The following is a 15,821-nucleotide window of genomic DNA, read 5'->3' on the forward strand; positions in this document are numbered from 1 at the left end:
TTGTGTTTTAACTCATTGAAGAGTTCCCTGCTAAGCAAATCTGGTCCTCTGCCACACTTCCTATTCTCCTTGCACAGTGGGATAGTTCATTCCTACACCCTCAGTAAAGTTTCTTTAAAGTACAGCCAGCAATCCTGGACTCCTTTCCCCCTCAGATGGGACCTCCAGGAGATCCTGCCCATCAGTTCCCTGAGGGAGTCCAAATCTGCTTTTCTGAAGTCCAAGGTCCTTATTCTGCTGCTCTCTTTCCTTCTTTTCCTCAGGATCCTGAACTCTTATCATCTCATGGTCACTGTTGCCCAAGTTGCCATCCACTTCTATATTCTCCACCAATTCTTCCCTGTTTGAGAGTAGCAGGTCAAAAAGATCATGGCCCCCGATTAGGATCTCCTCCTTCTCTTTTCCCCTGCCTGTCCTTCCTGAACACTTGTAGCAGGGGTGGCCAATTACTTGGGCTGGAGGGCCACTGAAGGGGCGATTCTTGTAGAAAAGAGCTTTCTCCCTCTGCGTGTGAGGTGAATACTGACAACAAATGGCCCCTTCTGTGCCCCGCAGGATGGAGTCTCCTATGACAATCACCCTTTGTCGTTTCCTTGGTGGAGGCGGCTGTTCCTGTCCTGTTTGCAGTGCAGAAGATGCAGATGCCCCATTGATGATATGAGGGCTGCATAGCTATTGTGCAGGGCTATTGGTGGAGCAACTAATGTGCCTCGTGGCTTTGGGCCTGATGTGACCAACTTCTACCCACTGTCAGTTAGGGCCAAAATGCCCTAAGGTGCCACCCTGCTCTGCTTCTGTGTAACTTCTAAATGAATATGGCTAAATACCTCTCTATTCATAGAAAAAGTTGGGGAAGGCAAAAGACTTTTTACCTACAGCTACAGATAACTTTTTGGCTATCCATGTTTCCACATTCAGCTACAACTATAACTGACAAACAGTATTACATCCATTGATGTTTCATTGTCACTTCTCTCCAGTTTCCTCCTCGGAAATTGAGATTTTTAAAAAGAGTTCATATGGAAAGGTAAATATTGAGGCAGACTATGACTATGCTTGTAGTAATATTTATAAAGCAAGAAATCAAAATTAGAAAAAAAAATTAGGAATTCAGATTGAGAGATTAAAATCTAGTTGTAGAACTCCAGGACAGGACATTGATGGAATTACACCTTGAAAGATAAAATTCAAGACAGAAAAGTAAACATCCTCAAAACAGATAAATTAAAACTAAGAATACAGTAAATCTTCCGCTACACTGTGGCCAGTAGGGGTGCACCGATATAGATTTTTGGGGCTGATACCATTAGCCAATATTTAAGGAGGCATAACAATCTGATTTCCAATACAGCTACATCCAGCTAGTAAGTCCAGTATGGTGGAAGGGGAGTGGGGAGGGAAAGGGCGTGGGGGGTGGCAAATCAATGTCCCCCACTGTGACGGAAGGGGCAGGGGCAGGCGCTGCCCAAGTGGGGTCGAGAGGGGTGGGCGGAGCTGGAGCTTGTGGAGGAGGGATGTACACCCCAGGAGGGCACGGGGGAGTGTGTGCCTGCCTCCCCTCACCCCCCCAGATCTTTGTGGGGCAAGGCAGGGCAGGCTACAGCCGGGGCTGCGCGGGGCTCTTCTCAACGGGGGCTGGGCTCAGAGTGGTTGCCGGTGGCGCTGCATCCATCCCAAATTTCGCCTCCGCTCCCTGAGCCGCTGCCACCAGTGACCCGGTGCAGCCCTGGCTCAATGCCCCACCTCCACCCACACTCTGGGAAGAGCCAGGGCTGCACCAGGAGGCTGGCAGCAGTGGCAATGGAAACAGAGTGGCAGCAAAATTTGGGGTGGATGCAGCATCCTCCCAGCTGCAGCCCCACCCTGCCCCGCCCTGCGCAGATCCAGGAGCCACATGTCCCATGCCCTCCCAGGGTGCAAGCAGCAGCAGCCGCCCCCCACCACGAGCCACAGCTCCATCCTCCTCCCCATGCCTGGGCAGTGCCTGCCCTTGCCCCCTCCCTCAGTGCAGGGGGCACTGATCTGACCCCTCAACACCCCTTTCCCTCTCCTCCCCTTCCACCACACCAGACTTACCAGCTGGAGGCAACCCTCCATGCCGCTGGGTCTGCTCCTCGTTGCTTGAGTGCTGTGGTGAGGCATTGCGCAGCACGGGCATTTATTGGCCAAATTATCAGCCCCATTGGGCCGATATCCAATACAGACAGTTTTCTTTATATCAGTTCCAATCTGATATTGGACCAATGTATCAGTGCACCTCTAGTGGCCAGCATTGAAGCAGATTAACTTTCTTCTCAAAAAGTCTTCTGCCAACTTTAAACTAATCATAATACCATGTACACAAACTGGAGAAGAATTCCAAATCTCTCCAAACTTAATTGTCCTTGATTTTATTCCATCTTTTTACCTTAAGAGCACAAAAGATGCAAGAATCTCCCATGCATTTGTGTGTTGTGATCTGTCGAAAACTGCGACGGAAAATATCTAGGTGCCAGAGAACCTATGAAAAAAGAGAAGCAGAGGTTATTGTTTATCAATCAAGATGGAAATCTTGCATAAGACCTTTGACTAAAGTTAAATGATGCAAATATTTCCAAAAATCATACAAGCCATTAAAACTGCTTGTACACAAAGCATACATTTTTTCTTACAGAAGGTAGAATTTTCAGCTTTATTGCCCAAGTACAATCATTCATACATATTAGTTTACAAGCCATGGTGTCCAACAGGAAATCCCTGTTCATGTATTTCCCCATATATAAGTCTGTAATTTTCTTGGTGACCGTTCAGATCTTATGATGCATTTTACATAAGTCACAGGGAAGTCTTCAATCCTTTTGTTGTGGAATCATTCTGCCATGTGTGATGGGCAAGCCCAGACCAGTGTGTTGAGCTGAGAGTTCTAGGGAGAGAAGGTGGTAGGTAGTGTAACATTTTATTGCTTCCATACTCTTCTGTCAATTTATTTCAGGAAGTATTCACAGTCTGCAGCACACCTGACTTTGCATTCTAGAATATGATTAAGGAAACCTAACTGAAGGAAAAATGTACAGCCCCCAAAATGATACAATACAGTTTCCTTCAAGCAACAAGGACTTCCTAATCCAGTGATTCTCCCCTGAAAGTTGTACAGGCCGACAACAGAACCAGGCAATATCTCAGGGCTGGGTACCCTGAGATTATGTTCTTTTCAGGGAAAAATCTAATCCTACCTCCTTACTTGTAGACCTATAAATTACTTGCCATTTTTTCCAGTACCTCATCTCTTATACCTGCACTTTCTTTGGAAGAGCTAAGATACTATTTAGGTATGAAGAGGGCTAAAATGATTAACTGGCTCTTGCAGGTCAAACAACTAATCCTGTCAGCACGACAGGTGATTCCCTGCTAAAAAATAGTGTGTTTATACACAATTGCTACCAGCAATGTGGCGATGTATATTTTTTCTTAGAACCAGGAAACATAGTATTGATTATCCTGTTTTAAGGGTTCACACGTGGTTGAACTTGTATGAGTAACAACTCTAGAAAGTTGGCTGTTAGCTAGTACAATAGGTTTTCTCCCCAACTCTGACACAAACTGTGTGCTCTTGGGCAAGTAACTTAACCTCTGTGTCTGAGTGTACTCAACTGTAAAACAAGATGATACCAATCTTTGTAAAGTGTTTTACAATACTCTGATTAAATGACACCATGTGACTAGTATTATAAGTAAACTTAGTTGTTACTAGTTAGCTTAATTTCAGTTGATACTAATTGGGCCCAGCTCTAAGCATCCAGCATGTTTTTCAGCAGGCAGCGCCACGAGGCTGGTTTATCAAAAAAAGGTCTGACCCAATTTGCTGTGCCACATTCCAGTGAGAACAGGAATTTTCAGACTGGCATTTAACTGACTAAATGCTTCCCCAGCCTAAACATAGGGATTGTATATTTTCCTTTGGATCATTTGCCCAGGACAACTGGCAGGAAAAGTTTGCTGATCCTTTTTTCTTTTTTACCGGTCCCTAAGAAGCATTTCCAGCCCAATTAGTAAGTAACAGATTTAAGAGCAGATATGTTAGTTATGATCTGTACAACATCTCAAACTTCACAATTTATCATTTGCATTTGAGATGTACGCCCTCCTGCAAGGCTGTGTAATTCTTTGCAGCTCCTGAGGAACTGCTAAATTATTGAAAAGCTGCAAGAGACTGACTGAAGAGGAAAAAATATTATATTTAGAAAATAGTACTCTAAGTTTTCAATTTGACAATAAAGTCTTGTAGTGCCTTCCAAATGTAAAGAGAAATTGCTTGCATCAAAAGGAGCACCAGACAGTCTCTCAGATTTAATTTATACTTTATCAGCGCAACTTTTCAACAAAAATATCCAAAAACTTTAATGAAACTGTTTTCGATGATGAACGGAATGAAATCTCTTCATTGCAATCAATACCTTGGTTCTTAAATTCCACTTCAATGCCATTGGTACTTTTAACATCCATTCTCTCTTGAACCAGAGTTAATGATTAATGTAAAATGCTGAGCCCTGGGACCTTAAGCTTTCAGAGCTATATTCAGCACCAAAATGTTCTTTAGATAGCAGGTAGTAGTAGCATGACTGAGGGAGGTGACCAGTGCTGCTGCCCAGAGCATGTATGATACTAGGGTAGGCAACATTTTTTGCCGGAATGACGAAAAAACCCACAATGTCTACCTGGGAAGGTGCCATAGTGCCGACATGCTGGAGCCTAGAGCAACTGTTTGCAGCCTCCTGGCTGCGGCCAGCCCACGGAGACCGGTCTGCTTGCAGCAGGGCTTGCAGCCTCCCAGCCACCTGCTGGGAGCAGCCTGGGCTCCATGGCTGGCAGCAGCTGCTTAGAGCCCGGGCTGGCAGTGGTGTGCCGAGCAAAATGGCCTTGCATGCCACGCTTGGCACACGTGCCGGGGGTTGCTGACCCCTGTACTTGGTAATTGATATTAGGTAGCTGCTACGCTGTCATGACAAAAAATAATTTAAAAATAATGTATATGAATTTAAGTTCTATGCATCTTGTGACCTAAAAGAAACTAAAAATAATGAAATATAGTGCTGGAAATCTCATTTTTCCAGTGCTAAATTTCAATTGTGTTCAGCCATGGTATTTGATGGGATATTAACCCTGCAAACTATTATTATTCTCCCATCTATATGACAGTACTATCTGGAAATGCCAAATTAAATGTTGTTCCCATAGTGCTAACCAAAAAAAACCTACAGTGAGGCATTTTGCTGCAAGAGAGAGAGGTGGTTAGCCATGTTAATCTGAAGTCAGGCAGAAGGAAGGGCAAGATGGCATTTTAGAGCCTAACTGGTTCAGAAAGGCATAAGCATTCATAGACAACAACTTAAAAAGAAAACAAACTTCATAGCATCTAGTGAAGTCAGCTGTCACCTAAAAAGTTTATTCCTTTCTGAACCAGTTAGCCTCTAAGGTGCCATCCTATCCTGCTGTCTGCTGCAAGACAGTATAATCTAAATAGACAAGACAGGAAAAGGGTGGAAGGAAGACAATAAATAGCTCCTTTCTCCAGATATCGTGGGGGTGGGGAACAAAAAAACCTAGGCACAGAGAAATCAAGCAACTTATCCAAGATCAAACAGAGATTCTATGGCAGTACCAGGAACCATATCCATGTCTCCTGAGTTCCAGTCTAGTGCCTTAACCACTAACAACTATTCTAATAGTACACTATTTGGTCTGAGATTAGAATTTAGCATACCAATTCTTAGACCTCAGGCCAATAAAATCATCCATTCTTGATCCACATAAAAAGTAGTCAAATTAATTACAATTATATTCAGGTTAAAACCACACTAAAATTTCACAGTGGACCATGAATCAGTTATAGCCCAAACACAAAGAGAACCCCTCTCAACCAAAAGAGTTGAACCTCTAAAGACTGGCATTCATACTGCACAGAGGCCAAACTCAAACTTTGAATCACCCATACCAGTCTGCTAACAGCTTAGTCATGATGTAGCTTTCATCTGGAGGAAATACCTCTTCCTTACAGAATTGAAGACACAGTAACTGACCTCATTTCTTGGTCTCAGATGAGCATAGAATGACAGTTTTATATGAACTATAAACTTATTTCACTCAACTCCCACAGATAAGAAGTCAGGATTCTCTCATTAAGCTACAAGCCTCTAAATAATTCAACAGTCAAATAAAGTTGATTGTACAAACCACACATAGGGGTTTAAGGGTGAATATTGTTACTATTACAAAAAGCCCGTTCCTTTTAAGTAGTTAAATTTGTTTCAGGTAGCAAAACCTATTAGAAGTTCTGCCAACATCAGTTTTAAAAAAACTATTTTTTCTATTTTTAAGAAAATATTTTTCTTCTCTTGTAGCATTTAAGACACATAAACAAGAAGGAAAATAGATCAATTATATTAGGGAGGTGGAAAACAGACTATTCATCAAATGCACCAAGTAAAACTGAAAATAAGAAAAAGAAAATTTAGGTTTCTCCTCTAATACTTCAATTATAGTAATTTTAATTTTAAAAAAAATCAAATGGTACTCCTTTAACTTGCTTCCATCTTAGACAGTCCAGGGCTTCTGCCCTGTTATGGAATAGTTAATCTGCGCCACAAAATGGAACTGTATTATATTTGGGTCAGGAAGCAACTGTGATGCAAGAGTACCCTAACTTGGTTGCACCTGTTGCATAGAGAGATCTGAGAAGAATAATTTAGCAATAGTAGTGATGTGAAACAGAGGAAAAGAAATGACACAGACACAAACTGTATTCAGCATCCTTACCTGTAACGCACTATTCAGAAAGCAGCTGTTCTGTCCTGGTTCATTGCTGAGACCCTTACTGGGTGCTATGGAGGTTGTATTCCGTGGAGTAAACATCCCCTGAACATTGCCCCTTCCTACAGAAAAATAATTCCTTTTCCAAGACATCTTTCAAAATTTAGATGAAAATATAGAAGCTTCGTATTTGACTGAGTCTCTCACTGGACTGGGTCCTTCCTTTTCTTTACCTAATCTGAAGAACTACAGGGTACAGCCAATCACAGTTTAAACAAAATTTCTTCTTCAGTTGGGACACAAGAGGCTCGTTAACTAGACATATACTATTTGTTTTTGCTTTGTTTTAAATCCAGCCAAGGGTGTTAACATTCATCTGCCATTCTGTAGGAAAACACCTCTTTCACAGGCTGAAATCAAGGGTTGTAAATGGAAGGAATCCACAGTCTTCCAAGCTCAGTCATTGCACTGTTACATTCTTTTCTGAACAGGCAGTGACTTAGTAGAACACTCCTCAAGACAGCATAATTGCTGAAGTCCAACAGGGTTCAAGGACAAGCAAGCAAAAAAAAAAAAAGACTTCTCTTAATCCTTTTTATAATCCTCCTGCAGAATAATGAGCAAAATCCAACTAATAAAAGAGTAGCTACACCAACACCAAAATAAAATTTTTCAGCTCCCTTTCAATTGTTTCTATCTTGAGTAATGACAAAGTCAGCTCTTCCAAATTAGAAAAAGTAGAGATCTCAGAACTTCTTAAAATAAAAGCACTTCTCTCTGGAGTAAAAACTTTTCAGTTATAGCTCTTCTAACTCTGTGCAGATCTTTAGAAGTTTCTTCTCCTGTTCCTTCTTTTGCAACTGGAATGCCCAGCCGTGCCAGAAAGCTTTAGAGAGAGAAAAATAATCAAAGGCTTGCGTCATTTAATTACTCTCTTGGTTTTGTGGTGTTCTGCCAAGACCAGTGTTGCCTCACCTCCCACTATATACACAGCCTTTTGAGACAAAGAAAAAAAAAACAAAACAACAACCTCTCCCCACACCCTAAAAAATGAAGCAACAAAGAAAAAAACAGAGAAATGTGGATGCATGTCTGGAGGAAGCTAAACTGAAATATGCTAGAAAGTTGGAGAAGGTAGTTCATTTATAAGCCACATACATATGAGTAGGATATAGTATGTCACTTCTTACACATGTCCTTGTAGTATCAAATTAAGCAATTACTAACAGATCTTGAAGTAAATTAAAAAGTAATAAGTACATTTGTATATTTATGGTATTACATACATTTTTTTATACACTAGAAGTGACACTTTTCCACTCTGAATTTAGGCTTCTCCAGGAGCATTAAATATGGGAGAGAGGGCATGAAGATGAAGCTGCATTTCTTCCTTGTGGAATTACAGTCCAGGACCCCTTGTCAGAGCAATGGACCCATCCTACTTCTTTATCTACAGAAGATGACTGTCATCTACAGCATGAGTTATTCAATCCAGATAGGGTAGAAGCCATCCTCCAAAAGATATCGAGGGCCTACAAATAAGAACAAAAGAGCTGTTATTTGGAAGTTTCAAAAGTGACATTTCCACATTTTAGGGCTAAAATGATTGTTTAAAGTGTGAAAAACCATCATTTTGTCTAAATGTTTCATTATGACCCAGGTAGGAAGAACACCTGCTTCAGCTCTGCAGAAGCACCTACACTAAGAACTTATGTCTACAATTGTTTTGTCATAAATTCTTACAAAATCATTTTACCTGTATTCATGCCACAGATTATCATTATACACAGTGTGAAAGTCACTGTTAAGTTTTTCCACAGCCATTCCTGGGGGTTAGTAGTTTCCCATTACTTGTACATAACTTAGAAATTGAAACCATCCAGAACTGGCAAATGCAAGTCAAAATGCTTTAGCTTATGTCTGAAGAAAGAATTATTACCATAATAAGAAATCAGCAACAAAAATCATATTAATGAACGACAGGAAAAAAAAATCAATTCGGTCTAAAAAAAAAAAAGAAAAGAAAAAAGAAACTGATGGTGGACAAGAGGGAGTAATTCTAGCTAATGATCCTCCTTAGATGACTAAGAATGTATCTCTCCATTAATTATAAATCCCTTTTTTCCTGTCAAAATGTTGCTAGCATTTTGCAACTATCTAAAGAAAAAAGCTTAGCTGGAGCAAGACCAATTCCCTTCTAACAGAGGTTTTTGTTTGTATTTATTAAACTTATTTGGTGACATCATAAGTACTCTACAAAATTAATTAAAACTCAACACCACAGCCAGGTGGGCAAATAAGATTTGTATTTTATACAGGAGTAGTCCCAGTTCTCAGTGCCTTGCTGTAACCAATAAACTATACTCTTCTGGAGAATTTACAAACATAGAGTAACATTATGCGAATTGTGCAACATTCCTGAATGCTGAATGATACACAGAAGTTATTTTAGAGCAACTTCAGATACTAATCCTCATCTTTTTGCTCAAGGTCTTAATGAAACATGACCCAAAACCATATGTTGGGGTAACTCACAGCTCAGTTTATGGATCTTTGTAGATCAATCCTGCTTGTGATAAGTCTATTAGCCAAACTTGAGCAGCAATAGAGGAAACAAAATATTAACTGGAATGACTAAACTGTGCTGTAATTCTCAGAAAAGTAAGTAAAGCAAGGCACCCTTCCTCCTCCTCCTCACATTCCAATGTTCCATACTGCTAATGGTTTGCAGAGTGACATTCAAATAGACAAAAGGCCAAGAAATTCTATAGTAAGTGAGTGTGAGAAACACTAACAAAAATATTTTCTGGACCTTTGTTTTAGACCATTAAGTATGGCTCAGTTCAGAAGTTTCTACACCCTGCCTCAAGGTGGTTCCACATTTATTGTATTCAGTGGCTTCCAGATTAAGGACTCAGTCAATAAATAAAAGTATTTTATGCTAACTACTAAAGCTATACGCCCAGCCTAGGACCAAAGAGCAGAAACAGAGTCCAAGCTTGACATGTCAGTACAATAAAAATTCTGCCAGCTAAATGTGGTTCTATCAATACTTATGCAATCCCAAAGCCATCACTGCATTTGCAAACATCTAGCAACTAATTTACCTGTTCTTTCAGAAATATGAGATTTACCAGGTTACCAGAAACAAGAAAACACAATAAGCCTAGGACAGAAGTTACACATAAACTGGGTTGAGTGATCAAAAACTGGTTTAAACCTGTAATGGAATGAAAGTTCTGTGCACATAAACCAGTTTCAAAATGGCCAAAACTGATGCAAGGTAAACCTGGCTGAATGTAGTATCAGACTTAACTGTCTGAGGTCAGACCGGTTTATGAAACTTCTGTCCCAGACCCCTTCCTGGTTTAAGTTAAATCAGAGTTCCCCAGCATCCCAGAATGCTTTTCAGCCCTGGACTGAGCTGTGCTGTTTACTCCAGAGAGCAGGGCTGACCCCGCCCCTTTGCTCCCTAGCCTGAGAAGGGCAGGGGCATGGCCAGATGCCAGTCTGAATGGCCCCCTGAGGCAAAGGAGGAAGAGAGGGGGTTTATTCCCCCCTCCCTCCCCTCTCCCCAGGAGACCCCAGCTGGGGTCTGCCTGACCAGGATGGAGCAGCCCTCGTCAGGCATTCCTCCCCCACCTCCCACCTGCAGTGAGGGGCATGGTCAGCCCTGGCAGCAGCCTCAAATGAATAGGTGACAGAAGGGGGTTTAATTCCCCCCTCCCTCCCCTGTCTCATTAGCATGCACCCCAGCTGGGATCTGTCCAGCTTTTCCCCACTGCTTATAACTTCAGCACAGCCCAGTATCCCCAGAGCCCCCTCCAAGCCAGAGGGCAATCCCACTGCAGCCTTCCCAGCTGCCAGGGCCAGGTGTTCACTTGAGGTAGCCCAGGAGCAAAGGCCAGACTGGGAGGAAGGAGGGGAACAAAACAACCCCAAGCCCAGGTGGGGACACACATGGAGTGATTGTGGCAGTGGCTCCATCCAGGATGTGAGCCCACCAAGCAGAGGGACCCTGGCTGGGGGGGCAGGGAAGGGACTCAAGTGTGCCGATGCTAGCCCAGGGCAGAGCCAAGTCAAGTCAAGCATGCAGCTGGGAAAGCACCTCCTGCCTGGCAACCCCTGCTACCCACTGGAGAGCGACACCTGGGCCAGCCCTGGCTACTGCTGCAGTGCACATGGCACGGGCTCACCCACTCTGCCACAAGAGCTATTACCTGCACCCCCCAGGCCATCAGGCACTGAGCTGGGTGCACACTGATGACTCTTCCCCTTTTTGGTGGCAGAGGGTAAGCCGTAGGTGCAGTAGGGCATGGAGCTGGAGGAGCAGCTCCTGCCCAGCAGCCCCTGCTACCTACTGGAGAGCGGCACCCAGGCCAGCCCTGACTACTGCTACGGTGCACACAGCACGGGCTCACCCCCTCAGCCCCAAGAGATATTACCTGCATCCCCCAGGCCACCAGGCAGAACTGGGTGCGCACTGCTGACTCAGGCGCAAGGCGTTACCCCTCCGGCTTCCCCACCACCACTGCTGCTGCCATCTTTCAGCCCAGCAGCCAACCACAGTTTGGTAGAGGTGCACCGATACATTGGTCTGACATCAGATTGGCACCGATATTAAAAAAAAAAGTGTCTATATCGGAAGTTGGCCTGATGTGGCCGATTATTTGACTGATAAATGGCAGTGCAGCACGTAGACAGTGAGAAGCACACCCAGCAGCGTGGAGAGCTGCATATATCTGTTAAGTCTGGTGTGATGGAAAGGGAGGGATTTGAGGGGGGGGGCAGATCAAGGCCCCCTGCAGTGAGGGAGTGAGGCTGGGGCAGGCACTGCCCAGCTGGGGTGGTGGGGGAGTGGCATGGAGCTGCAGCTCATCCCGGGGGAGGGGGGGTGCCGCGGGAAGGGAGGGGGTCAGCTCTTTGCACTGCACGTCACTCATCTGGGAGGGCGTGTGCCCCAGATCCACACACGGCGGGGTGGGGGTGGGCCACGCTGCATTCAGGGCACTAGGAGGGAGAGTTGGGGGGGGGCTACAGTAAATTTTGGGGTGGCTGCAGCATCCCTACTCGTAGCCCCCTCCCAGAGCCACCGCTGCCCACCTCAAGCACAGCCCGGCCCCAGCCTGCAGCTGCAGCCTGCCCTGCCCTGCCCCATGTGCAGATCCGGGGGCACACGCCCTGCCCCATGCACCCTGGACGAGCCACAGTTCTGTCCTGCACCCCGCCCCAGCTGAGCAGCGCCTACCCACCCCTGCTCCACTTCCTCCCTTACTGTGGGGGTCTTTGATCTGCCCCCCCATTCCCCTTCTCTTCCCTCTCCCTGCCCATCACCACAGACTTATCAGCTGCACGCAGCTGTATTGGAAATCAGATTGGTATCGGCTGATATGCCTCCTTAAAAATCAATTATTGATATTGGCCCCAAAAATCTCTATTGGTGCACCCTTACAGTTTGGTGGTGCAGGTGGCACCTACCAGTATGGCCAGGGTAGGCCCCCCTGATGATGGCAGTGGGGGAAACCATAGGGGTAGAGCCCTGTGCCTGGCACCTGGTACACAAAGCTGTGCTGAGTCAACTCTAACAACAATGCACCTTTTACAGTACAAAAAAAAAAATGCAATTTCTTCTTTATATATTTACACAAATCTAATAACCAGAATAGCCTGGAAAAGAGAAGGAAATATGCCATTAGGTGTTCTTTTTAGCAGATTCAAGTGTTCTCCAAAGCATGTTTTTTTCTCCCAGAGTGTCAGCTTGCAAAAAAGCCCAACCACAGCACCAAAGCAAAAGCAACATGTTTCTTTGATGAAGAGAAGATGACACTCTTTTACAAGACAGCCTCCAGGGAACATATAGATATATTATAAAACAATAAATCATTTATTTTAGACTAGAGCAGTAGTCACCAACCAGTGGATCTCAACCTACCAGTAGATCTCAGAGCCTCTTGCAGTAGATCTCAGAGCCTCTTGGAGTTGATCCAAGGCTGGGGTGGGGAGCTGAGTGCATGAGTGCATGCACATACACGCACAGGCCCAGTAGGTCTGTCCATGGGGGAGGAAGGAGCAGGGGCTAGATTGAGGCCCCCTGTGGTGAGGGACAGTGCCAGATGCGAGAGCAGGGGTAAGCTGAGTGGGGACCTGGCCGGGTGGGACTTACCTGCTAGAGTGGCATGCCCCAAAATATTTTTTTCTTCCTCTGCCTCAATCTGCCCCCACCACACCTTCCCTCCCCACAAACTTACCTGCTGGGCGGGGAGGGTTAGCAGCAGTGCACAATAGATCTTGGGTTGCTTCTAAATGCCAAAGGCAATCTCCTACTTAAAAAGGCTGGAGACCACTGGACTAGAAAAAGCCATTTTCATATTACTCTGTTTAAAAAGACAAAGTTGATGGTAGGAATTTACATTCATTTTAATAGCATACAATAGGCAAAAACAAGTTTTCAGCTATACAACGGGATTTCCCAACAACTAAATTGCTCATGGAGTGTCCAGGTTTAGTAACACCATATTACTCACAACAATTCTAGTATGATGCTTCTTGTCATTTAAAAGAAACAAAGAAGAGATCAAAACACAATAAAAAAAAATCAGGTGACAAACTCAGAGGCTGGATCTAGCCTCTGTTAGGAGCACCCTGGAAGGACTCCAGCAAGCAAAATTTGAAGACAAGAGAGAAAAAAATGTTCAGCCCTGGCAGATGCTATTCCCAAAGAGAATATTTAGAACTTGCTTTTACCACACCCTTTTACCACACCCAAATTTGCTTTTACCACACCCATTTCAAGTGATGGCTAACATTCCTGTTTGTTAGCCACTGCTTCCCATGAGATACACATTGAACAGAGGGAAAGCATCTAATAAAGTCCTAAAGTGTTTATTTTGCATATTGCATTAATAAGATAAATAATCTCTGTACACATGTGGCCCTGAACTCCTGTAAGTAAAAAGCTCATTAATTCAGCCACTGCAGTTAGAAAAAAAGCAAAAAGCTACTTATGGAAAGCTGTACTGAGATAGAAAATGACAAGTGAAAATCCAGAGCAGCCCTCCAGCTTCCACATGTATAGATTTAGTCTGTGCTGTTAGTGTCCTATTTGTAGAGCAGATACTCTGAAATCAGACATGTTCAGCCTGCAAGAGAAGCAGATACCAGGCATGCCACTTCCATTACACCTCTGACAGTTTATCCACAGTGATGCTGGCAGTGGTTCAGCATGTTCCTCTGGCCTCAAGAAACATGGCACATTGAAGAAGAAAGCTGAGAGTTTTACCACATAAAAGTTTAAGTCACTAATCATTCACATCCACTAGCTAGGCCAGGGGCAGGCAATTATTTCAGCTGGAGGGCCGCTTAACAAGGTTTGGTGAGCTTTCGAGGGCCTCATGGGTAGCCCTGCCCCTTGCCAGTTGCCCCACACCATCTTAAGACTAGAAGTCCCACCCCTAGCCCCTGATCTTTGTCACCAGAAGTCCCTCCCCTTGCTCCCAGAAATACTCCTTTTTGGAAAGGGGTTGCCATCTTAGAACCCAAAAAACCCAAATCATATGCAAATTTAAACACCTACTATAACATATTTTAATTTTATTTAAAAAATATTTTTTTTTCATGATTTGTGTTTGCATACTGTGTAAGAGGTATTACATAATAACTCTAAAATAAATTCTGTCTTGTATATTGTGTGGAGGGTGGGATGGGGGGTATGTGTGTATAGTGTGGTGTGGGAGGTATGGTGGACTGTGGGGAGGGCATAGGGTATATTGAAAGGCATGTATATGTTGGGGGATTACAAGGGCAGAGTGTGGGTGTGTGGGGGCCCCCCCACATTCCTCCCATGGCACACAGCCCACGCAGGTGGCGGCAGCAGCAGGCAGAGGTGCTTGGGGCGCTCATGCCCGGCACAGGTGCCAGCAGCCAGTGGCATGCAGCTGTAGCCAGCGCTGCACATCACAGCAAGGGGTGCAGCCCCAACCGGCTACATCTATCACTGGTGCTCCCTGCCAGATACACACAGCCCCCCGTTCATGCAGCACCTGAAGGAAGCTCCATGTGCTGGAGCCGGCTGTCTGTGCCACTTCCTGCTGTGTAGGTCCCAGGACTCCGCGGGAAAGCAGCGGCCAGGGCTCCCCTCCACTTCCAGTGTAGTCCTGGGACCTACACGGCAGGGGGCAGGGAAGGCAGCCAGCATCAGTGTGTGAAGCTTCATAGATTTCATTGACATTAGGGCTGGAAGTGACTTCGTGAGATCACCGGGTCCAGCCCCCTGCCCAAGGAGCAGGAAGTCAGCTGGGGTCAGATCACCCCAGCAAGATAAACTTCCAAGTATTTCTTAAAGGTATCCAAAGTAGGTGCTTGCACCACTTCTGGGGGGAGTCTATTCCAGACTCTGGAGACTCAGATGGAAAAGAAGTTTTTCCTTATGTCCGGTCTAAAATGGTCTTCCATCAGTTTGTGACCATTAGACCTGGTCTTCCCTTAGGATGCTCTAGTGAACAGATATTCTCCCAGTTCCTGATGCATACCCCTTATATACTTACAGGCTGCCACCAAGTCACCCCATAGCCTTCACTTATCCAGGCTGAAGAGTCCCATGCCTCTCAGCCTCTCCTCTTGACCTCTAATCACATGCCTGGCTCTCTTCTGGACTCTCTCAAACTTTTCCACATCTTTTCTAAAGTATGGAGCCCAGAACTGGATGCAGTACTCCAGATGTGGCCTCATCAAGACCGAGTAAAGTGGGAGGATGACTTCTTGGGTCTTGCTTGAGATGCATCTGTAGATGCAAACCAGTTTTATTTGCTTTGCCTGCTGCAGCATCGCACTGGTGGCTCGTGTTCATCTTGTGGTCAATCATGACCCCCAAGTCTCTTTCGGTTGCAGTGCTCGTGAATGTAGCACTGCCGAGCCTATACGTATGATGTAGGTTTTTCCTCCTGAGGTGGAGCACCTTGCATTTCTCAGTGTTGAATGTCATCTGGTTTTGATCTGCTGACCTTGTGAGCCTGTCCAGGTCAACCTGAATTACCAGC

The 15,821-nt window shown here is 44.7% G+C and overlaps 1 protein-coding gene across 4 annotated transcripts in view; it reads right to left on the minus strand.

Moving 5' to 3' along the window:
* The window catches only part of USP54 (ubiquitin specific peptidase 54), a 204,447-nt gene that overhangs the window by 79,152 nt on the left and 109,474 nt on the right, over positions 1-15,821 (minus strand). For all 4 annotated transcript variants that reach the window (XM_014601451.3, XM_019497156.2, XM_019497155.2 and 1 more), the window contains exons 2-4: positions 8,073-8,318; positions 6,793-7,672; positions 2,408-2,500 (exon numbers count right to left, since the gene is read on the minus strand). In XM_014601451.3, the coding sequence (XP_014456937.2) occupies positions 2,408-2,500; positions 6,793-6,939 (240 nt within the window). In that variant the 5' untranslated portion in view covers positions 6,940-7,672; positions 8,073-8,318. The remainder of the gene's footprint in view (positions 1-2,407; positions 2,501-6,792; positions 7,673-8,072; positions 8,319-15,821) is intronic.

Source organism: Alligator mississippiensis, chromosome 6, assembly GCF_030867095.1.
Source record: "Alligator mississippiensis isolate rAllMis1 chromosome 6, rAllMis1, whole genome shotgun sequence".
Lineage (NCBI taxonomy): Eukaryota > Metazoa > Chordata > Crocodylia > Alligatoridae > Alligator > Alligator mississippiensis.